Genomic DNA, 24182 nt, shown 5'->3' with positions numbered 1-24182 from the left:
TTAGAGATCATCCAGTATCTGCTCCAGCCCGTTATTTTATGGAAGAGCCTCCTGAGGTTGAGCAGGAACAGGTGACTCGGCCAGGACCACAGAGGCGGGGGGCTCGTCCAGCAGACCCCACCCAGCTGTCCTTTCTTTCCACCCTCCCCTCCCCTCTCACCCCCCTGAAGAGTTGGTTGACCCTCCTCTCAGCTGTGTTGAGAGTCCTAACGAAGGGCTTGAGTGTATTATTCACAACATAGGAAGCCCGGAGACTCAGTAAGGCGCCAGATGAGGACACGGTGGGTGGAGAAAGAAGCCTCTTCGTGTGTCTGAACAAGGTCTGCTCTTCTTACGGGGCTGTGCGTGGTTAGTGCTCGTGTGTCCGAGGATGACTATAAGAGGTAGGAAACGAGGCAAGGAGGCAGTAACTAATTTTTTGGCCACAGTTGCAGGGTCGCTGAGGACACTAAATATTAAGACGTTATTATTAATCAGTACAAAGGAATGTTGGCTGAGTGGGAGTGATGACCTCTCCGGGACTCTACCCTTTTTCTGCAGTGAAATTTTAAAGGCTGGACTGATTGGGACAGCTCTACCCAAACCCCCCAATACTTGCCTTTTTAGACCACAGCGATCCCCTGAAAGTGTGTTTTGAGGTGGCTAAGGAACCGTCCTGACAACCCCTTGTCTCTGCTTTGCAAAAAGAAGTTTAAAAAATACTGCAATCAAGTATTGCACCCTGTGATAGCATAAAATCAGATACAGCATGGCCCGCCAAATCTGTTCGGACTGTCCAGAGCTCCTGGCCAACTGACTCTGCAGTGTCCCTCAGTCATTTCCCTAATCTCCCAAGAACGCAACTCTGATTTTCTGTGATTGCATTTTTTTGGATCCCATGCGTAGCTTTGTCAGAGTTTTACTGTATTTATTTATTTTTTTTTAAAGATTTTATTTATTTATTTGAGAGAGAGAATGAGGGAGAGAGAGAGAGTACATGAGAGGGGGTAAGGTCAGAGGGAGAAGCAGACTCCCTGCTGAGCAGGGAGCCCGATGCAGGACTCGATCCCGGGACTCCAGGATCATGACCTGAGCTGAAGGCAGTCGCTTAACCAACTGAGCCACCCAGGCGCCCAGAGTTTTACTGTATTTAGATAGCTCTCCAGAAATAGCACCACTTCACCTTAGCGCAAAGCCTTTTATAGCTATCTGTGGTGTCTTTCAAGCCACAGGTAACATTCAAAGATAGCTTTTAGAGGAGTTATAATTACAAAGCATTTGTTTCTTTTTTAACTTATTATTTGGTGTGGGTTTTTTTTTTTTTGCATAAAGCTGCATTATTTTTCATGTTGATCCTTTTTAATGGTTATATAGTAACCCAATGAATTGAACTACCATAGTATATTAAATCATTCTTCTAAAAGGATACATTTACACTGATTCCAAGATTTTTGTCTATTGATTAAAAAAAGAAAAAAACACCTGTAATCAAACCCCTCTACCTGCAGTGAGTTTTCTGATGAATTATTTTTCAGAATCTGTTACATAGATTACCTGCATCAGACTCCCTGGGGCAGAGGAAGCTGATTTGAAATGTAGATTCTCAGCCTGGTCACATACCCACCACCAATTTGGAGTCTCTGGTGATAGGATCTGAAAATCTCCATCATTCTGCCTCCCAAGAGATTTTTAAACTCTTTGGAATTTGAGACTAACTCAAAAGATAAACTTCTTAGACTAGGACTGTTAGTTAGTTTATCATGGTAACTTACCACTGATGGAGTCCTCACTAGGTACTAGGAGGCACTGTGCAGCACTTAATCCTCACTACTGTTACTTTCCCTACCTTAACAGGGAAGGAAACTGGCTTGGCTAATAAACTTCAGATCTAATATTTGAGCACCCATGGCTCTGGAGCCCGTGTTCTTAACCCACTTGAGTGGCAAAATGTTTAGATTCTGGAACCCCACCCCACCCCTGCCAAAAAAGGTCCATGCATTGCAGTCACAACTCCCCGAGACAGTAGTCAGTCTGTGAGCCTTCACTTTCAATCTGGTTTAGTCCCGTTCGAGAGGAATTGGAAAAATTTTGGAGAGACTCCGGCCTCAGACCTCCGTTGTCTGGAGCCAGACTCTAAGTTAGAAATGCTCCACAGAGTAAGGACCACAGAGGTGGCAGGGTTTTTCCTCATTTCCCAGAGTTCAGAAGTCTTTAGGGATCTCACCAGACCTGCAGAGAGTTCAAGTGGGAAAGGCGGGTTAAGGAGAAGTGGAAGGACAGATAGCACAGGCATTTGAGTGCTGAGTGATAGGAAGGGCAGACGCCCCACAGGCCAGTACAGTTGGGAGCCTGGGCTCCCATGTCTTTGACATTTGATTTCTCTCTAGCCACATCCAGGAGGCTCATAGGGCACACTGCCAGGGGCCTGAAGGCCCAGGGAGCTCCATGGTCACTGGGGCACCTTGGCTTTTGATGAACAGAGAGCATTGTGACCATTTAGGTAGAATAGTCTAGAGCAGGGGTCAGCAAACTTTTTCATTGAGGAGCCATAGAGGAAATACTTCAGGCTTTGCCGGCCATGTGGTCTCTGCATAGACAGTACATAATTGAATGGGCATGGCTGTTTCCCAGTGAAATTTTATCTGTAACAACTGTCAGTAGACCAGATTTGGCCCACAGGTTGTAATTTGCCAACCCCTGCAGAGAAAGACCACTGGCTTTGGAATCAGCCTGACTGTTTAAACTCCAGTTCTGACCTCCACTAGCTGGGTGAGAGGCAGGCGACTTGAATGGCTGTGTGATGTTATGGTTAAGAACTTGGGTTCTGGAGGTGGAGGGCCCAGGGTTCAAGTCCTGCCTCCACGTTCATGAGCTGTGTGACCTTCGATAAGGCCTTTCCCTGAACTCCCCGCATCTCAGCTATGGTGAGAATTATCGGAGCTTAGTACCTACACACACACACACACACACACCCCCCAAAAAAACCACAGTCGTGCCTGCCACATGAGAAGTGCTCTGGAAATATTAGCGTTTAGTATTACTGTCCTTTGGGCTGGAGTTTCCTCATCTGTTAAATGAGTACCTTTTACCATAGTTGGAAGGATTACATTCAGTAACAGGAGTAGGTGAAATATTTGGCATGAAGTGGCAACTCAGTGCTAGTATTATCCTTTAGAAACAGGAAACAGTTTGCCTTTCCAGGAACCCTAGAGGAAGACTTCACACACACACACACACACACACACACACACACACACACACACACACACACACACGAGCTTTGGTAAAGGTGGCAGTCTTCTCGGAAGCCAAAATCCTCTTGGTTGTCCTCAGTATCTCATGTGTGACCCAGCAGAGCGTGAAGAGGGTTGTGGGTACTTGGTGTGCTCTCTTCCCCTTGGATAAGCCCCTTGCCCAAGCCAGGCTGTGCTCACTAGACCCAGGACTCGGTTGGTGGTGTTCCCCAGCATCTTTGCTCACACCCTTTCCCCTGAGGGGTGGCGTAATCCATGGACCCACCAAGACCCCATGAGACACTTTCCCTGCTGAGGAGCCTGTTCCTTACAGCTTTTCCCCACAGTGAAGCCCTCCTCAGATCTCTCGTTGTCATCCTTTGATTGATAATTATTATTTGCTGGTAGGTCCTGTTTCTTCAGCTAGACCAATAGTTTGTTGAGGGCTGGGGTCATGCTATGCTTCCTGGTCTCCCTCTCACTATCTTCCCTTTAGAGGGTCCACAGTAAACACCAATGAGCTGAAAACTGGCTTTCTAATTGATGCAGATGCTGATATATAGTAGAGAGTCTTCATTCTGGGAGCTATCCACTCTTGTTGACATTTATTAACTTAATGGAGCTCCACAGAGAGAATTGCCCTTAAAGAGCTCACTTAGGACAGAAAGCAGTAAAAGTAAAGAATATTCTGGGCCTGGTCCATAAATCCTTCCAAGCACACTCCTCCTTGCTCTTCCCTCACCTCTCTGCTGAATGGAGAGGTCTTTGAGGACTGAGAGGAAGAGGGAACCACTAAATGAAAGGAGCCTAGAGGGATCTCTCAGGAGCCGCTTGGAGGAGACCAGAGCAGGAGAGATGCCCAGGCAGGAGGGCCACGTCGGGCTTGCATGAGAACGGAGCGTTTTCAGTGTTGCGTTTCAAAAGTGTACACCCATTCACACATGCACACACACAGATTGGCCGTGCCTCCCGTCAGTTGGATGTTTGCACATTAGAAGAATCACCGTAGGGCCCTCTGGGAGGCAGGCATTGCCTTCACTGACACTCAGTGTGATCTGAGAATAATTGTGCACCCCCAAATCTACAGTCTGTGATTAGCACTTCAGAACGACGATCTAACAGTTTTCTCTGTGTGTACAGTTAATATCCGCCATGATTCCATCAGCCTCAAAGCTGTTTTTCATGTCAGATGTGTTGCCTACCACGGAAAGGTTTGGCCTAAAACCCATTGTAGGGAATCGCCATGTTCTGCCCACTTGACTCTGAGAGCCGGCAGTTCTCCCCCACCCACCGCCCCAGGATGTGAGCGTCCTACTGTAAGATTTAATTTCAAGCTCAGTGGACCGTCCCTCTAACAAGGCTGTGCTGAGGTGGGACCTCTGTAACGTCCCCTGATCTGGAAGTCGTCCATCAGTTCAGCCTTGCAGCACCCAGCCCTGAGCTGGAAAGTGAGCCCCCCCCCTCAGGCCTTCCGATCACTCTTACAGACGCACAGGGTGTTCTTCAGCTCAGTGACCTACTTCCCACCCCCCATCCCCCGTCCCTGGCCATAACAAAAAGGGAATGATACAGATAGGGGGAGGCGGGAGGTGGGTGTTAGACTCGCACACAATGAGGGTTGTCAGCCCTGAGCTGTCACCGGAGGCGGGGGGTGGGGTGGGCGCGGGAAGACAGAAGACGTGCCCAGAGAATGACACTATCACGTAACACAACAGAAGTGTGCGGGGTGAACCTTCAGTCCACGGGAAAAGTGCATTTCTACTCTCCAGTGTGGTTCAGGGGGTGAGAAAGTGCACATCCCGTGCTGGAATCATCACTTGGGGCCTCTGCTGGGAGAGCGCAGCTGTCACATCTGTGGGTGACTGACGCTTAACCTTGTTTTCTCCTTCCCTGTGAGCTCAGAGGAGGGCGCACAGACACAGGCCTTGCCCTGAAATACCTTCTGCGCAAGGGGTTTCCCGGGGGCAGAAATGCCTCCGTGCCCCAGATCCTGGTCGTCTCCACTGACGGGCGGTCCCAAGGGCAAGTGGCGACGCCCGCCGAGCAGCTGAAGGAAAGAGGCATCACCATATTTGCTGTCGGGGTCCAGTTTCCGAGGTAAAAGCCTGGGTGGCGCTGGGTCGCCCTACGGACTGTGGAGACTCTTTACAGCCACGGGGCGGGAGGGGATCCGGTCAAACCGCCCTGGTCCTTCCCGGGCTCTGTCTTTTCCTCACTCTGTACGTGGCGCCGGAGCGCAGGGAGCTTGAATCTGAGAGTGTGCGTTGTCTCTGGTCCGAGTACCGGCTTGTCAGTGCCAGAAACCTGACTCAAATTCCTTGGGGCGGAAGTGGAAAGTCACGGACTCCTCTAATTGTACTGGGTGGGTCCAGGGGGGAGGTCCCCTGGGGTGAGCAGGAGCCAGGGCCTTGAACGCCGTGAAGACCCTTTGTGTCCTCCGCGCGCATCTGCCGTTCCCTCAGCCTGGCCCTCAGAGGGGCCTGGAACCGTGGCTGCAGGCAGCGCCCAGCTCCACCCCCGAGAGAAAGACTCCTGTTTCCCGTTTCCAGTTGAATAATCAAGAAAGGCTTCTCATTAGCTTGAGTCACAGACCCTCTCCTGAGGCCAGGAGAGTGGGGGTCTGTGGCGGGCCGCTCCTTTCTCCAGACGCTGGGAGGCGCTCTCCACGGGTCCTCACTGCTCCCAATCTTAAAATTGGAGGTGCCTCTGTGGGCCCCTCGTTGTCATGGGTGTTAAGTGAAATGACTCTGGTCCTGGTACTATGCCCGCACACAGAAATTTCTTTATTAACTTTAGTACATTTTCTATTCTCTCAGTCAATAGATATGCCAGATGCTATTCTAAGTTCTCGGGATGCAGAGACAGTACCAGGTGCCTGCCCTTCACGGAGTTTCCATTCTAGGAAAGGAACTAGATGATAGACTAGTGAATAAACAAGTAATGTCCTTTCAGGTGGAAATAAAGTGCAAAAGAGAAAAAGTAAGGGAGGAGGTTAACAGAGTGATGGGCATTAGCGAGCCCCGCTATTTTGGGGGGGGGGGTCTGTCAGGAGTTGACTTCTGAGCAGAAACTTGAGTGAAAGGAGTAGCAAGCCTTCCAGACAGCAGGGAAAAGAACAGTCTAGGCAGGTGGGTGGCAAGCACAAAGGCCCTGAGGCAGTAGCTAGCTTAGTGTGTCCACCAGGGAGTGTCTGGAAGGCGCAAACAAGGGGTGGATTACAAGAAACGGGGCAGAAGAGGTAGGTGGGAGTCAGGTCTAGAGACTCCGTGGGTCGGAGTCAAGACTTAAGAGCTCATTGCGAGTAGATTGGGAATTCTTTTGATGACTTCGAGCTGGGAAATGACATGTATCGGCTTACTGTTTTACAAGATGACACTGACTGCCAGGTAGAGAATAGAGGTGGAAGGAGAAGCCATTTTGGGGGACGTGGGGTATCGTGTCGGGCAGCCTTTGGAGCTGCTCACACAAGAGGTAACGGTGGCGTGTAGTGGGGAAGCACTGGGAGCCGCTGAGGAATGGTCGGACCAAGGGTCTGTTCTGAAGGCAGAGCCTCAGAGTGGCCACTGAATGGAACGTGGATGGAAGAGTCAAGGATTTGGGATTGAGCCCCACAGGGAAAGGGGGTGTTGTTTCCTGAGATGGGGAGGACTGGGGAAGAATCAGGGAAGCAGAGTTCTGTTTCAGACCCAAGTTTGAGGTGCACATGGGACAAAAGCTGAGTCAGCAGCTGGATGTTGGAGTCCGGGGCACAAGAGAGAGGATAGAGACCTTGCACTTGAGGATGGCATTTATCACCTGAGGATCGCCTAGGGGGTGAGTGCAGAGAGGGAAGACCCCCACGGACCAGCAGGTGCAGTACCAAGGGGACATTCCAGGCCACGTCCTGGTGGTGCTGACGGTCGCCACCACCGTCACCATGCTGTTGTGTGTTCCTGGTGGTGAGACCGCCTTACCGTGGGCTCTTTGTGTGTCCTCGCATGTGAGGAGATAAATCGGTGAGAGAGGAGATGAGGGTGTTGCCTCCTGGCTCACCTACCCCGCCCCGCCCCCCTCCACCCACCGGTGCTGAATAGACTACCGTGCACATCACAGTTGCCCGGTTTTTCGGTGAGGCTGGAGCCTCCCAGATGGTGGAAATCCGTGGCCAGTTCTGGGCTTCTCTAGCTGCTAGTGGGAGCAGTGCTTCTCAGACCATCTGTGGCGGGGGTCCAGTTTGCCTTGCTTTGTGTGTTAATCCATCGTGGCCTGAGACTTTAGAGAAATACAATACAAATGAACTACTAGGAAAGTAAAATAAAAAAGAAAGACTCTGGGCTCAAATGTTGACTATTTGATTCAAGCAGACCGAAAAGGACTCTGTCAAGTTGCTGTACAACCAGGTTCTGAGTGTTCATTCTCAGTGTCTGTGCTTGTCTGGTTCTGGACGAGGGTGAAACAGTATGGGGGCCTGCATCGGCCCACAGACCATACTTTGAGTAGCCCTCACTTAGAGGACTCGAGAAGCCCTGGGTCAGGAGAGGGGACATTGCTCAGCCACAGGAACCATCTGAGGAAGCCCATTGGGTTTCTAGGCTCTCCCGACTCCTCTCACCCAACTGCTGGTCAAAGGCTGGGTCACTGTTGACCATTGGTTCTCAAAGTGTGTTTCCTGGACCAGCGGCATCAGCAAGTGAGAACGTGTTAGGAACACACACGATCGGGCCCTACCCCGTTGAATCTAGGACTCTGGGGCGAGGTGCCTCCATCAGCAGTTTATCTGGCCCTCAGTGATTCTGATGCCCCCCAAAGTTGAGAGCCACTGCTGTGGGCAGGGTGAGGCTCTATATGGGGTTAAAAACCTGCCTCTTTCCTCCTGGTAGTATTCATTGAGCCCCTTCCCTGATGGTTCTCAGCTCTGGCTTTTGTAAAAATGTGCTGCTGGGCTGGGAGAGCGGCCCTCTGAACACCCCCCTGTGTGTGCCAGGTGCTGTCCTCATCCTGGAGGGAAGGTCTGGCTTCCATGGCTTCAGAGGAGATTGGGGAGTTTTACATAAGTGAATTTTAGAGATGAATGAAGTTTTGGCCATAATGCCAAACTTTGGTCTGTTTGGATGAATTTCCAATGGGCAAGATTCTAAACACATTACTGACTACCCTGTCTTCTCAGAAAGCTTTCTCAGCATTATTTAACCCTTTCTTCACGGCCCAGGTTATCATGCCACTCACCATTTCTGTCCTGGGCCCTAAGAGCAGTGCCCTCTGGCTCTCAAAGTGTGCTGGCTCCTTCCTCCACACAGCCTCACGTTGCTGGCCTTTGAGTTTGTTCGTCCCCTGTCTCTCATTTCTTCAGGATTTTTCTCTGTCACAAGCTGCCTTGTTTGTTCTCGTCTTGCCACAACGTACAACCACTTTCCTTCATTTCCTTTCTGGTTATGTTTTTCTCATCGGCTCTGGGTGATGCGGCCAGACCACTACATCCGTGAGGACTGTGTCTCCAATAAGAGCTGCTGGATCTGAGGGGGAGGCTTTCCTCTGAGGAAGTTGGTGAACTCTGGCAGGCACACGTTAGGACCCATGCTTGAGCATCCTCGGGGTCTTGCTCTGGTTCACTTCTGGACCGTATCTGCAGCCTGGCTGGACTCTGGAGCGGTGGGGTCATGTTGCTGTCCACAAGGAGCCCATGGTGCAGGGTGTATGGTGTAGGGTGGGCGAGGAGCGGCTCTCACTTCTCCGCTGGGGCCTGGGGACAGGTGGGAGGAGCTGCACACACTGGCCAGTGAGCCGAAGGAGCAGCACGTGCTCATGGCCGAGCAGGCAGAGGATGCCACCAACGGTCTTTTAAGCACCCTCAGCAAGTCTGCTGTCTGCACCATTGCCTCTCCAGGTAAGGCCTTCCAGGCTGGGAAGGAGTGGTCTTGCCCTTGGTGAAAGTGGGGTGGGGACGGTTCCCCAAGGCCGGAGGTCAAGAGGCTCCCCAGGAAGGTGGAAGGCAAGAGGAATGAGGTCTAGCAGGTTTGGTGCCGGGGTGCTCTGCTCTCTTGACCCCTGTGTCAGGCCCTGTGGGCTTTCTCAGCTGGGAACCCTGAGCTTGTCTCTGTGGGGTAGAGGGGCCCAGGGTTTGGGACCCAGATCAAGGGGGCCCCTGTGCCCTTCCCCTCCTCAGGGGGAAGAGGCAGTCAGCTCCCCGACATGGTCAGCTTCAGCTGGGGTGAGGTCTCTGCATTCCTGGTTGTCACCGTCAGGGTCTACCCAGGAGCACGTTATGTAAAAGGAACACACACGTGCAAGGATGTAAAAGCTGTGTGCGGAGGAAATGCTCAGAGCCCGGCCACCCAGCCAGTGCTGAGCAGGGGCCCTGCCCCAGTATGCTCTGCCCTGCAAGAGGCAGAGGGTGGCCAGGGTTGAGGGTGATGGAACCACGGCTAGGGGGAGGAGGCGTAACCCTGTCTTCTCCATCTGTGTGCCCTGCGGACACAGACTGCAAGGTCCAGCCTCACCCCTGTGAGCGCAAGACGCTGGAGACGGTCAGGGAGCTTGTCGGCAGTGCCCCGTGCTGGAGAGGATCGCGGGGGACCGATGCCGTGCTGGCGGCGCTCTGTCCCTTCTCCAGGTTTGTCCTCGTGGTCTGGGGTCAGAGCCGGGGGGCGTGTCTGGGTAGAGATGGAGGCTCACGTGCTGCAGGGAGAACAGCCGTTTGGGGTCTTGGCCCGGAGTGTGACAGGGATCAGACCTGGGAGGGAGACAGGGACAGAGTTGTGGGGTCACAGGGAGGGTCACAGCTACACAGTGGCAGAGTCTTGTAGACACACTGCCCAGGTGCCCGCTGTGAGCGAGGGTGACAGGGTCACAGCTGTTCTGGAAGGCTCATAGATGAGGCAAAGCCAGTCCTGTAGGGCCGTGGTCTGGACTTGGGATAGTGGTCTGGTAATTTGGTTCCTCAGAATAGTAGTTTCCATATTTACGGGGCTGAGCAAGGCAGAAGGCTTAAGGTGTTGGTTGAATTCCAGTTGGGGAGGCCATGGGGGATGCAGTGTTCATCAGAGCTGAGCTCAGGCATTCTAGAGCACCTGCTGCTCGGTGGTCAGCCATTTTCTCAAAAATTCCTGGACTGTCCCTTGGCCCTTCATCCAGACTTCCTGCAGGACAGCAGGTCAGCAACTGGTGATCCCATTCTCTTGCCTTTCCTGGAGAGCCAGGGGTAACGTTTGAACCAGCTGCATCTTTGCCCCTCGGCCCCACCCTCGGTGATGAGCTCAGGAGACACAGCAAAGAAACGGATTGGCTGAGAAGCCATGAGCCATCATGCTGGGCTGATGGGGAGTCCAAAGACTGTCTTGGCAGGGAAGGGCCGTGCCCTGCACATGGGTCAGAAGAAATAGGGCTGTGTCAGAGGCCACTAGAGCCCTCTTCAGAACCCAAGCTTTCAAGTGAAAAGAGGCAGTTCTTTGTTTCCGACTGAACATGTTCCGAGTGCCCGCTCTGAGTCAAGCAGCGTGCAGTGAGGAGACAGGTACAGATGCTGCCCCCAAGAAGCTCAGGGTCTGAAGGGGCGTTAGACAAGAAGACCAGTGACCACCGTCAGGTGTCTCAGGTGCCAGGATGGGGCCTGTCCTCCCTGGGACATCACGGAGAAGGGGCTGCTTGAACAGTCTTGAAAGATGGGGTATCCCAGTGGCACCAGGCAGAGACGTTTAGAGGTGGGAGCCCCAGGAGAGGCTGATGGGTAGGGTGCACTTCATGGCTTTGTGCTCAGATTCTGGAGTCAGGCTGCTGAACTTCTAATTCCAACATGGCCACTAATGAGCTGGGACCCTCCCACCTCCTCCTTCCACATTTGAAAGGGAGCTAATAATAGTACCTACCCCATAGGGTTGTGGAGAGCAAGCAGAGAATTAATAGGTAGTGTGCACTAATAGGCTTCTGGAATGATGCCTACATATACTAAGCTCTTCATCAATTCTCTCATTCCAGAAACACTCACTGAGGGCCTCCTATGTGCCCAGCACTGTCCCAGGTCCTGGGGAATCGGCATGAATGTCTCAGAAACAAATCTGCCCTCATGAGCTGATACTCCAGTGGCAGAAGGCAGCAGTAAATACAATGAATGCCTAAAACAAACTGTTAGGTAGTGCTAAGTGCTACAGAGAAGAATGGAATGAAGGGATGGGTCGGGGTGGGGAGGTGGTGGTTGGGAGCAGGGTTGCAATTTTAAATTGAGTGGGCAGGGAAGGCCTTGCACAGAGTCCAGACCTGAGGGAGCCCAGGAGGGAGCCATGTGCACATCCAGGCAAAGTCCTGTGGCCAGTCTCTGCTCCAACAACGCCGATTCCCCCTGCAGGACTGGGAGGGGTCCACAGAGCTTTCTGGGCTAGGACTTGCAGTTTTATGAAGTCACTAGTAGATGTGGAGAGGGAGAAGATTTCTCTTTAATGAGCTGGCAGCTTGGCAAACTCCTGATTGCAGCAACTCCTTGAGTTTTGTAATTGACTTGGCTTTTATCCCCAGTGGATGTTTTGCTTCGGGGAAGACTCTGCCCTAGAGGTGAGCCTAATTAGCCTGCCCCAGTGGTGGGCAGCCTGGGGGAGTCACACAGCCAGATCCACTTGCCTAATTCCCACTCTTTCCTGCCCCCCCCCCCCCCGCATGGTGCTAGCCCCGGAAAGTAACTCATAATAGAAAGCTCTTCTCATATATAGTTTTGAGCACAGGTTATTTCCAAATTCTGACATGGTAGCCAATTTACATTTTTTAAAACTGTTCCTGGGTAGTCTGAAACATTCCCCTCTGTGTGTGCAGCTAAAAGCTGGGGTAGAATCAAAGAAAACAAGGTGGTCTTTCTTGACCCCTATCTGCATAGGAATCTTATATTAGCTTTTAGCGTCTCAAATAACCTTCTAGGTTTCCACATTCCTGTTAAACTTTTGATCTCTACCATTTGCTCCCTTGGGTTATAGCTGGAAGAGAGTGTTCCTAACCCACCCTGCCACCTGCTACAGGACCACCTGCCCAGGTACAGTCTGCCTCTTGGATTCTCTAGCTCTTTCTGGGCCCTGGGACTCAGCTGGCTCCTAAAGGGGCGTTTGCACTCCTGGGGCAGAGGGCGGAGTGGGAACCAGCTCTGGGGCGGAGAGACAGGCATTTCAGGGGCAGAGAAGCATGCCCCTACTGCACTCATTCCTCCTTTGCTCAGTGGTATTTTTCACTAAGAACGGAGTGAAGACTTTGGAATCGCCTTCCCTAACCAGTGCCCCTTGCATTGACAAGAGGCAGAGAAGAGTGCGCATTGAGCACCAGATTTGCGGATAGGAAGCCTCACATCCAGCACGGAACTCTGGGCCACTTAAGCCTCAGTTTCCTCCTCTATAAACCAGGGATAATGGTTGTCCCATGCCTCGAATCCCCATTTCCCTGCTCTGTATCATAGGGGGTATCATAAATGTGAAGATTCAGTAGGTAATGCCCACAGAAGTGCTTCATCAGCTACGAAGTCCCAAGCAAACAGGTGGACTTACCAATACCGTTAGGCATCATTCAGCCTGTTTCCCAGTGGGCCTCCCTGCTCCTCACCTGGGGGTCCAGTGCATCCCACTGACCTGGGAGCAGAGAAATTATACTCAAGTGTACTGGCATCAGTCCTTTATGGATTTGCTTCTCCTGATGAGGCAAGGAGCACATCTCCTGGGAGCAGAGCCAGTGGTCCTTCCTACCGTGGGTCTGGTGATCTCCTTGGCATCCTCTTTTAAAGTTCCCACATTACTGGCTTCTGAAACACAGGAGACACTGAAAGTTGGGTTGTTTTTGCTCAGCAGTTGAAGTTTGAGCACCTAAGGCTTTGGAGCCACAGTGACCTGGGTCTGAGTCTCAGCTCTACTCCTTCCCAGCTATATGATCTTCACCTGACTTCTGGTCCCTGAGCTTCAGTTCCCCCATCCGAAATGAGGGGGCCTTTACAGGACGCACCTCACTGGGCAGTGAAATGAGATCCTGCGCGTGGGGTGCTTAGCACAGGACCTAGCACAGAAGAGCTGCTCAGTTAAAGGCCAGCGTTGGTGCTGTTATCGAGCCCCCCCCCCGCCCCCCCCCCCCCGGTTGTTTCCATGATACACCAGCGGACAGAACAGCAGGCCTGGGTGCTCGGTGAGCCTCAATAATTTCTACCTTCAAAAACTTTAATTTCAGTGATGTGACCACCAAGTAGTATGTCAACATTTTTATGTACAAAGGACAGAAACTGCCACTTCCAGTGGTAACCACACTCAGCTACTTAGTAAGCCCTATGAACATAAGACACATGCGTTCATGAAGATCCCGTCTGTTCTCTGTAACTCTGGGAGGGAGGTCATGTGGTATTATCTGCATCTTGGAGTAATTGATACGGAGCTCAGACATTGGCCAGAAGGGATCACAGATAGGTCACTTAAGATGTGGGCTGTGGTTCCCTGGGTAAAATATCTCCTTTGAAAGAGACATTGCCCAGGATTTGGACCTCACATCCAAAAACAAATACTGTCTTCACCTGTTATGGAGTGTTGGTTTCATGCCAGACTTTGTGCTGAGACTTTCCATGGATTAGCTCGGGCAGTCCACCGTGAACAAGTTCTCATCATCCCTTTTTAGTGGAGGATACTGGGGCTTGCTGTGGCTAATTAAGGTGCCCAAGTGAGTGGAGGAGGCCACATTCATTTGCTCCAGGAGCCAAAGGCTCCCTCTTGGGCTGTGTCAGCCTGCAGAGGCCGTTAAGAACCACCATGGAGAACTTGAGGAATGGCACCTTCCACACCGCGATGTTCCCTGAGTCTCACAACACCTTTGCGGTCGCTGTGATACTACTGAGATCCTCATCCTTAGTGAGCCCAGGTCCAACACCGGTTCAGTGTCACGGCCACCTCCAGGGCTCCTTGGCAGCCGGGGGTGGTGATGAAGTCACGTCATGCAGTTTCCCAGGGCTGCCATAACAAAGTACCACAGACTGGGGGCTTAAACAACAGAAATTTACTTTCTCACGGTTGTGGAGGCTGCGAGTCCAAGATCAAGGTGTCGGCAGGTTCTGTTTCTTCTGAGGCGCCTCTGCTCAGCTTATCGATGGTCATCTGCTCCTTGCATCCTCACGTGGCCTGCCTTCTGTGCATCTCGCTGGGGTCTCTTCCTCTTCTTATAAGTCAGACTGGATTAGGGCCCATCCTATGACCTCATTTAGCCTTAATGAACTCTTTAAAGTCCTTCTCTCCAAATGCAGTCACATTCCAAGGTACTGAGGGTTAGGACTGATACATATGGATTTGGAGGGATGCAGTTCAGGTCATAACAGTCCAGGGGCCATTAGCACATCCCCTGTGAGCCTGTAGTTCACGCAGGGCCTGATAGAGCCCACCACGGCGTGTCCCTTGCACCCCTACCCAGCCCCTCCTTTGTGCACCTCACTCGCTTTCCATCCCCTTTGCCACAGGTGTGTGGCTAGGTCCCTAGTGGTCCTGGGGGAAAGAGGGAGCTGGGCCCTGGTGGGGCAGGGGGCACCCTGCCAGATTCACACCTCTGGCCAGACCCCTTCATGAATCTGAGCTGACGTGCTAGGCTGTTAATGGGCATCTCTCTGATAGGCGCTTGTGACTCGCAGCCCTGCCAGAATGGAGGCACGTGTGTTCCAGAAGGACGGGACAGGTACCACTGCCTCTGCCCGCCGGCCTTTGGAGGGGAGGCTAACTGTGGTACGTATGCACGGGACTTCTAAGACGGACCGTTGGGGAAGCAGTGGAGCCTGGGCTCCCCCATCCACTTCCCACCCCGCTAGCTACTAGGTAGAAATGGGCCCTTGAGTTTCAGAGCCACCTACTTTGCCAGCACACCACTGATGATGTTTCATGTGAAATAGGCTCTGAGTGCTCCATGAGTAAGTAACTCCGGTGGGTTGGGGTGCCCTGCGTAGGACAGTGGCTCTTGGCTTACTGGCTTTAGAGTGGGTCACTGCTCCACCTCCGAGTGTTGCTGGGCCCAGTTATAGGCTGACCCCAGTCCGACTCTGAGACCTGGTTCTGGGCAGAGTCTCATCTCCCCTCTCATAGGAAAAGGAGCAAGGGGCCTAAACCCTTTTTGGTTTTAAAGGTATGAGATGAAGCACTGGGTGTTATATGCAAACAATGGATCATGGAAAACTACATCAAAAAAAAAATTTTTTTAATTAAAAAAAAAAGGTATGAGATGAAGGTTATAATAGGGTTTACCCTGTAAGGGTTTACCCTGTAGGGTTGAGGAGAGTTTTAAATAAGGAGCTTGTTAAACAATAACTTTTATATATATATATATTTTTTATTTATCATAAAAAATTTTTAAGTAATTACCTAAAAAATCTAGTGCTGGGTCAACTGGAGATGTATATGGAAGAACCAAAACTTGACCCCCTACCTCACAAGCTACACACAAACTAATTTCAGTTGGATCATAGATCTAAATATAAAAGACAAAGCAGTAAGCTTCTGGAAGGAAACAAAGGAGCATATCTTCATGATTTGAGGTAGACACAGATTTCTCAAACAGGATGCAAGAAGTGGAAGAAAGTTCTAGGTTACATTTTAATTTTTAAAAAGTGGTCAGATGGAGACCCGGAGGGAGAGCCATGTCTAGTCCCGTCTAACTCCGTGAGGTGCTCCCCAGCCCCTGCTGCCTCAGTGTCTCTGGCCTGTCTCCCCCCTGCGCGGGAGATTTCTCCTGCCTGGTAGGGTGGCTGGGCGTCTCGGGTGGGTCGGTGACCTGCGTGCTCCCGGTGGCCATAGCGTGACCAAGGGCCGCTGTGATCCTGGCAGCCCCCAAGCTGAGCCTGGAGTGCAGGATCGACGTTCTCTTCCTGCTGGCCAGCTCAGCGGGCACCACCCCAGAGGGCTTCCTGCGGGCCAAGGCCTTCGTGAAGCGGTTTTTGCAGGCGTCGCTGAGCGAGGACTCCCGGGCCCGCGTGGGTGTGGCCTGGTACAGCGGGGAGCTGGCCCTGGCGGTGCCCGTGGGCGAGTACCGGGATGTGCCGGCCCTGCTCAGGAGCCTCGACGGCCTTCCCTTCGGCGGTGGCGCCACTCTGACGGGTCATGCCCTGCGGCAGGCGGCGGACCACGGCTTTGGGAGCACCACCAGGACGGGCCAGGACCGTCCACGCAGAGTGGTGGTCCTGCTCACCGAGTCACCATCCCAGGACGAGGTGGCTGGCCCTGCGCGTTACGCGAGGGCCCGAGAGCTGCTCCTGCTGGGAGTGGGCACTGACGCTGTGCGGGCGGAGCTGGAGGAGATCACCGGCAGCCCGAAGCGCGTCCTGGTCCACGCTGGGCCACAGGACCTGTTCCACCGAATCCCTGAGCTGCGGCGGAAGCTGTGCAGCCGGCCACGGCCAGGTGAGGTCCCAGCGCTCCGCAGTAGTGGGCTTCCTCTTGTAAGAGGTTAACGGGGTACATTTGTCAGAATTAATGAGGCCGTACCGATACATCATTATTTACTAAGGTCCATATGCCTTGTTCAGAGTTCCTTAGTTTTTACTTAGTGACCAAGGATTTTTTGGTTTTGTTCCAAGGATTCTGTCTGGGACCCTACATTACAGGTAGTCATCATGTCTTCTTAGGCTCCTCTCGGTTGCCAGATGCTCAGCGATTCCTTGGGCGGGAGTGGTTTTTTATTTATTTTTTCTTTAAGATTTTATTTATTTGACGGCACAAGCAAGGGGAGTGGCAGGCAGAGGGAGAGCAGGAAGGCCAATGCGAGGCTCCATCCCAGGACCCTAGGATCCTGACCTGAGCCAAAGGCAGACATTTAACCGACTGAGCCACCCAGGTGCCCTGGAGTGGTTTTTAAAAACCAGTGAGTCCGATCCACTTACTCCGTGCCTAAACCTTCTCCCTGGCTCCCCTCTGCCATGGAATAAAACCCGAACTCCTTCCACTGGCTTCTGAGAGCTCCCTGTGGCTGGTGCCTCAGACTTCTCTACAGCCCCTGCGCAGGGTGAAGGTGGGGGGAGCGGCCACTCAGGTCCCCTCCCTGCCTTGGACGCGCCGCCCAGCCCGCAGCTTACACTTCTTCCTCAGAGACCCTGACCCCTTCTCCCAGTCTACTTCCGTTGTTGCTCCGTCTCCTAGTACCCTGCTCCCCCCACCCCCCATGCCTGCTCATGGGATTTGTGATTCTGTGCTGGTTTCATGGCTGTCTCCCCACAGACCATCAGCCCAGTGAGGGGAGGCATGGACCCACTTTGTCCACTTGGTGTAATTAGCACCTGGAGTATAGTGTGTGGCGCATGGAAGGTGCTCAGTAATGGGATGGATGAGGGTACAGGCAAAGTTCTGTCACAGAGGGTCCCCAGAGCTCAGTGGCTTACAGATGGTAGGTGTTCATTTTCTCACAGTTCAGAGGTGAGTGGCCTCAGCCCACAGGGTGGCTTGGCTACCTTGTGGTTCCACCTCTAGGTCCGGGGTCACAGTTTCTCAGCCAGCAGGAAGTGGGGCTTCTCCCCACTTCTCAGCCAGCAGGGAAGTAGAAGGCAGGTAGCTTCCTTTTGAGGACAGATTTTGGACACTATACAGTTTCCAACCACATCCAGTCAGAACTTAAGACACGTGGCCACACCTATCTGCCAGGGAGTCTGGGAATGTGGTCTAGCCTGGCATTCACGTGTCCTAATATTTTAGGAGAGGGTGGAAGGTGGCTACTGCAGGGGACAGCCTAGCAGGCCCAACCCAGAGCGGTCCCTCTTTTGCTGGCCTGGTCCAGAGGAGGGGCTCTGCTGGGCAGAGCCTGTCCCGAGGCTCAGCTGTGGGTGCCCACAGGCTGCCAGGCACAGTCACTGGACCTGCTCTTCGTGTTGGATGCCTCAGCCTCGGTGGGGCCCGAGAACTTCGCCCAGATGCAGAGCTTCGTGAGAAGCCTCATGCTGCCGTTTGACGTGAACCCGGACGTGACGCAGGTCGGCCTGGTGGTGTACGGCAGCCGGGTCCAGACGGCCTTCGGGCTGGACACCCATCTCACCCGTGCCGCGGTGCTGCGGGCCACAAGCCAGGCCCCCTACCTGGGCGGGATGGGCTCGGCAGGCACAGCCTTGCTGCACGTCTATGACAAAGTGATGACTGTCCAGAGGGGCGCCCGGCCTGGTGTCCCCAAGGCCGTGGTGCTGCTCACAGGCGGAATGGGGGTGGAGGACGCAGCTGTCCCTATCCAGAAGCTGAGGAACAACGGCGTCTCCGCATTGGTGGTGGGCGTGGGGCCTGTCCTGAGGGAGGCGCTGAGGAGGCTCGCGGGTCCCCGGGACTCCCTGATCCACGTGGCAAGCTACGCAGACCTGAGGTACCACCAGGACGCGCTCCTCGAGTGGGTATGTGCAGGTGAGTGGGGGAGTCCACGCCCTTCGGTGTCCCCTCCGGGGGGTGGGGGGGAGACTCAGCCTGAACCCTCAGGTACATCATTGCAAGGATGGCCAAACTTGAGAATTTTTGCTCCTCATTTGAACAGAAGACCTCATTCAGATACAGAATCCCCCAGGAATCTAAGGACCCGTGTTGACACTGACCTATGTAGTGAACAGCAGCGCCAGGAACACACACAGCCAGGCCAGCCTGACCCCAAGGCATCCTTTTGCCAGTGACCTCCTTTCTGCCTTTTTAAAAGTGTATTCGTCACAGTAAATGCTGCTGTGTGCACATTTGAGAGGGAGAGAGTCTCTGTATGCAGTAGGAGAGCTGGGTGGACGTTGGGTCTCTGACCTAGCCAAGCAGTATGGGCCCCCAACCGTGTGCTGATCTCCAACCTGCTGCTTAAGGGCCCACGGGAACGTGTGGCCTCACCTCTGTCCTGGGCTTCCTGAGAGGAGGGGGCCTTGGGGCTGACCCCGGCTGGGCCTGCTGGGCACGTTCTCCCCTGTAGAAGCCAAGCGGCCGGTCAGCCTGTGCAAGCCCAGCCCGTGCCTGCATGAGGGCACCTGCATCCTGCAGAACGGGAACTACCGCTGCGAGTGCCGGGACGGCTGGCAGGGCCCCCACTGTGGGAACCGTAAGTGGGGCGCTCGCTCTGCCTGTGGGAGCTGGGGGTGGGGGGCAGGGCTTGAGACCGCTGAGCCCTAGGGACTCAGCTGAACGCAGGGTCGAGGGCGTTTGCTCAGCAGGCCTCCTGCGATGGTTTGTTCTTTGCAGCAGGAAACGTGGTGGGCGCCGCCTGCATCCCGGGCGCCGTTCTAGGTGCAGGGAACATAGCGGTGAACAGACGATGAGAAGCTCCGCCCTCCCGGAGCTCCCATGTGGGTGCAGGAGACGCGGCGAATGAGTAGAGCCTGTAGTGTGTTCGTGCTAGGCATCGTTGAGAAAAATAGCAGCAGCTGGGGGAAGAGGGTCTCCAGGAAGGCCTGGGTTGGGAGCGCGGTGGAGGCAGAGGGCTGGAAGGCAGGACACGGGCAGGGATGCAGGGAGGGGGGTAGAGGGTGGTGGAGGCTGGGAGGAGTTCGTTTTTGAGCGTTCCTCTCGGGGAAATGGGAGGAACGGCCATCAGCCAAGGGAGGACGGGAGGAGGCGCTGGTGGTTCGAGCAGAGAGTAGTCACGGCCCAGGAGAGACAGGGTCTGAACGGGACAGTCATGCTGGGCAGCATTAGGGGCCCACTGTGGCTCCTGCTTGTGAATTTCCAGTTAAGAGGAGCTGGAGGCCAGAAGCAGATGCCCCTTGGAGCCTCGGGTTTTCAGCCACACGCAGAGCGTGGCTTCCTGAGGCCGGGCGGCGGACCCGAGGGCAAGCAGCCAGGGCCTCTGGTCTGGCACTTCTGCTTGGGCTGGGGAGCAAGGGAGACACATGCGGGGGCCCACAGGCTGCCCCCTGGTGAGAAGAGGGCTCAGTCACTCCTCCTGTCCTCAAGTTCGCTTCTCTCCCAGGGTCCTTGCGAGGAGACGCCCCCGCAGGAGGGCAGCAATCGTTCACCTCCCAGCGCCCGCCCAGGAGGCCTGGGCACCCCGGGCGCTGAGGACACGCCTGTCTCCTCCGGTCTCCCGGGGTCCTCTGAGCCGCCACCTCCCGCTCCTGCCCAACCCGCCCGCCCACCTGCCTGCGTCCCTCAGCCCCGGAGAGGAGCTGTCCCAATTGTGGACCATCCTGCTTGGGGACAGCCACTACTGCCGCTGTTGAAAAGCCTTGATGTGTAAGTGAATGTCGACTTTCTGTACCTGGGCGTGCCCTGGTGTCCTCTAAGATCAACTTCTCCTGAGGACCAAGGAGCTTGGAGACTTTCAGTGGCCTGTTGGAAGCTCACTTTGCCCACAACAAATGCTAAACAGAATGTTGCCGGGTTGGTAGTGCTCAGGAGGAGGCATGCACTAGAGTGTCCTTCAGACCCCCGAAGCCACGACATTTCGAGACTGAAAAACTGTGGACCTTTTCACACATCTTTTCCCAAAGATGTGTGAGCGCATTTGCTTTCAGTTTGAGAAGGGGCTTGAATGGCATTTGTGACCGGATCTGTGGGTGGCAAAGACCTAGAAAGAGTCCAGACTGGAATGTGACCACGAACCAACTTGTTTGACTATGGGGGGAGGGGCCGAGCATGCAGACCGCTCCGGTCTCCAGGGGCCCAGGTCTCCAGGGGCCCAGTGATGTTGGCCCGGGTCCTGAGCTACATTCCCTTGGAGGGGCTTCCTTGAGAGATTACTTAGGGGGGCTAATTGTGGGGTGTTTATTGCTTGCTTTTTTAGTAGGACAAGGAGGAGTGGAATTAACAAAATAACGGCATAGAGACACTTAGAGGGTATTGGCTTTTTGAAGCATCGATCTTATGCTGTCTAGGTGGTTTTGCTTTTCATGTCTAGTTTTGAAAGGAATATTTCAAGAAATGATGGTGGTTACTTAACAGGACCCATGTGGCAGGAAGGCTCAGCTGGGATATATTTCTGGCAAACTAGGTACTCACCCCTGCAGTCTTTAGGAAACACTTCTTCCCCTTGGTTATGTGGTTTGGATTTGGGTTTTCAGTAGAAACCTTTGCAAAAGAGCTGTAACCTAAATCCAGACGCTTTATCCGTGACTTTTATTTTTAATGTAAATAATGTAAATGTTTCACCTGCAAATGTTCAAGGCTACTTTGATTTAAAGTACTGGCAGAGGTCATCGGAAGGTACTCCTAGACATTACAAAGGAAAGGTCATTTTCATTCTCTTAGTACCTTTGCTGTGGTAGCAGGTGACATCAGAGCGGGGTCACGTGTCCACCTGGCAGGTGCTGAGAGGTGATGTCAAAGAACTTAAATGAACCTTCCCGTCTTTAAAATTGACAGCAGTTTCATCATTTTATAGTGTAAGCTCTTTGGGTCAGGGCTGATGTTTGGACATGCCATCTGAATTGCTTTGACTTAAGAAAAAACACACAAATGTGGGCTCTGGGCTTACACATTGCAGGCTGTTTCTATTTTTAGGCCCCAGCCCTCAAGCCACTTTTTTTTTTTTTTTACCTTTTCTATGGAAGGTGCCACTGAATAGTTCAAACCTCTCCGTGCCCCAGTAGCAGCAGAGGGAATTCCTTTCTTTTAAAAGAAACTGGCCTTTAATTACACAAGCAATGTATAAATATTCTCTTTTCTAGAAAGATACTTATAAATAATCAGACTCATCTCTTCCCTTTGATGTTTATACAAGTACTTTTTCTTGTCAGTTTCCATTTTCTAGGACCTCCGGAATAATGTTTTAAAAAGTAGTGGTATCTGTTTCTGGACCTGAAAGGATCCTCCATCATTCTCTGTTATTTTCTGTGGATTACTTTATCAGGTTAGGAATACTTGATTAGGATTGTGGAGATGATGTTTTTCACATTTAATCTGTTCATATCATAAATGGCCCATTAGCATATTTTCAGTTGTTGAATCACCTTTGCTTTTTGGATAAACATGATATGGTCATGATGCACGATTTTTTAAACACTATTGAATTTCACTTGCCAATATTAAGGTTTTTTCATCTTTGTCCAAAAAAAATGAGATTTGATTTTTCTTCTGTGATTTGTGTTGGATATTTGGTACCAGAACCATGCTAACTTTATAAAATGGAAAATATATATTCTTCAAACTAAAGGCCTTTTTTTTTTTTCAGTTCTCCTATTTAATTTTGCCTTAGGTTGTCTCTTTATCGTATTAGTCATTTCAATGAGCCAGATTTTGTCCTTTTTTAAATAAAGACATTCATGCATGGAACTTGCTTAATTACTCCTTAGGCAACCTTCCAAGTATTCGTATGTTTCTTTTCCCCAATAATTATTTAGGAGTGCGTTTCACTTCTGGAAGTGCAGGTTTCCAGCCACTTATCTGCAGAAACTGATCATAGGTGTTTCCTTTGTGTTATCCTGGGAAAATCCTCTTCTGGCCTTACCTCTGCAGCTTGAGTTAAGGAGGCTTAAAGTCTCCTGCTAGGATCGCACCTTGCAGTTCTACTAGTTTTTACTGCACATATTTTGAACTTCAGTGTGTAAATAACCAAGAAAGATGTTTCCCCCTTAAGGTAGCCGTCTCCAGGCACCGCCCCAAGCCATTCCATGAACTACAAGAAAACCCCAAAATACAAGTAACGTTTTATTTAAAAAAAAAAAAAATCTAATTCACTTGGTAAAGGACACCAAGTGTATATGACAAAGGAAATAAATGCCCTGGGATTAGGAAGACAACAGAAATCAAAAGACCTTTAGTTCTCAGGAACCAGTGTTAGAGAATGCTGATTGACAATCCCCAGAAAGGAGGCAGGAACGACAGATGAAATGTTTCAATCGGTATTAAAAACCAAAACACTGTATCAGAAGAGAAGACACAAAGAACAGCACTGCCAATTTTAGGAGGAGGAGAGGTCAACCTGAAACAATTCATGTTTTTCTTGGAAGGGGCCTGGACATTAAGCAGAACTCGAAAGAACTTTTCCCCTAAAAATGGACTGGCCACAGGACTGCGTCTGTAAACACTGGGTAATCTTTCCTCCTATGGTAATGTAAAAAGTCGGACCTCAAAAAGATACTTTTAAATCTGAAAAAGACACTTTTCGCTGTTCTAAATTACAGGATTTTAAACATTTTTTTTCTATATAATACAGCGTCATTTAAAATTTTATTTAAAAGCAATTGATTCAGGCCTGCTTTAGGCTGAAAAAAAAAAAGTCCTTAACTTAGTGGGGACAGCACCTCAGCTTGGTCCCAAATATTCTCCCCTGTTAACTGTTTCTCAAAAAGCATGTCTTGGATGGCTTCACACAGGTGGAAACCACGGAAGACTGATTCGGACCTGCTAATGTTAGAGGGAAGTCGACATGTGGATGAGAGATGACAGTCAGGAGTTGAGGTCTCCTTGCTCACCAAAGCCGCACGACCAGGAGAACAAGGTCCTGCTACCTTGATTTCTTTTCCACCAAAGTCCCACCATCAGATGCTTTTCACTACTTAAAAAGCTTGATAAAGCAGTTGCTGAAAACTTCAAAGAAGAAACACAGAATACCCCTAAATACAGCAATGTCTTGTTTCCATCCAGTAGCAATTAGCTCTCCAGAGAAGCCTTCCCTTTGTTGTATTACTTCCTTTGGCTCTGAAAACAGACTGAGCCTCCTCTTTGCCTGCGCTCTGCACCCAGAGTACCAGAGTCCTTCCTTTTGCTTCTGAGCAGACTCACCTTTTCACACAGTTGCTGCTTTAACGAAGACTTTCATGAAGCAGGATTGTCACCAAGGTCCGTGATGGCAGGAGAGTCTTTAGATGAAGCTTGTTTCCTAACTTGTTCCTTTCTTCTCCCATTCCTAGAGTGCCATTCAAATACCAGCACCGCCCCCCCCCCAAAGAAGAGAGTTAGTTATCCTCTGTAGCAACCTCCATCTACATAGAACAAAGTAAGGAGAAATAGTTTTCTGAAGCATAGAAGCATTTCGGAATAGAGATAGCAGTTACATTTCCACCCGTGGCTATTTACGATGTGGGGCAGCTGCTAAGAGGGTTTTGAGGCTGTGGCAGAGCAGAGTTCACTGGGGGTGATGTGCAGC

The 24182-nt window shown here is 51.8% G+C and overlaps 2 protein-coding genes across 6 annotated transcripts in view; one reads left to right on the top strand and one right to left on the bottom strand.

Annotated features, from left to right (window-relative positions):
- Window positions 1-20155, top strand: part of VWA2 (von Willebrand factor A domain containing 2) — a 35171-nt gene extending 15016 nt beyond the window's left edge. Inside the window, exons 5-13 of the mRNA XM_088019881.1 lie at window positions 5115-5309; window positions 8942-9075; window positions 9669-9801; window positions 12146-12201; window positions 14789-14896; window positions 15989-16561; window positions 17984-18535; window positions 19074-19199; window positions 20067-20155. Coding sequence (XP_087876007.1) covers window positions 5115-5309; window positions 8942-9075; window positions 9669-9801; window positions 12146-12201; window positions 14789-14896; window positions 15989-16561; window positions 17984-18535; window positions 19074-19199; window positions 20067-20155 — 1966 coding nt within the window. The remainder of the gene's footprint in view (window positions 1-5114; window positions 5310-8941; window positions 9076-9668; window positions 9802-12145; window positions 12202-14788; window positions 14897-15988; window positions 16562-17983; window positions 18536-19073; window positions 19200-20066) is intronic.
- A 2573-nt stretch (window positions 20156-22728) lies between these two features.
- The window catches only part of AFAP1L2 (actin filament associated protein 1 like 2), a 94373-nt gene continuing 92919 nt past the window's right edge, over window positions 22729-24182 (bottom strand). For all 5 annotated transcript variants that reach the window (XM_028121836.2, XM_028121839.2, XM_028121837.2 and 2 more), the window contains exon 19: window positions 22729-23942. In XM_028121836.2, coding sequence (XP_027977637.2) covers window positions 23916-23942 — 27 coding nt within the window. In that variant the 3' untranslated portion in view covers window positions 22729-23915. The remainder of the gene's footprint in view (window positions 23943-24182) is intronic.

This window comes from Eumetopias jubatus, unplaced genomic scaffold (assembly GCF_037043125.1).
Source record: "Eumetopias jubatus isolate StellerSeaLion01/CBP00866 unplaced genomic scaffold, mEumJub1_p1.0 scaffold_17, whole genome shotgun sequence".
Taxonomy (NCBI): Eukaryota; Metazoa; Chordata; class Mammalia; order Carnivora; family Otariidae; genus Eumetopias; species Eumetopias jubatus.
This window is presented reverse-complemented; position numbering and strand designations above follow the sequence as displayed.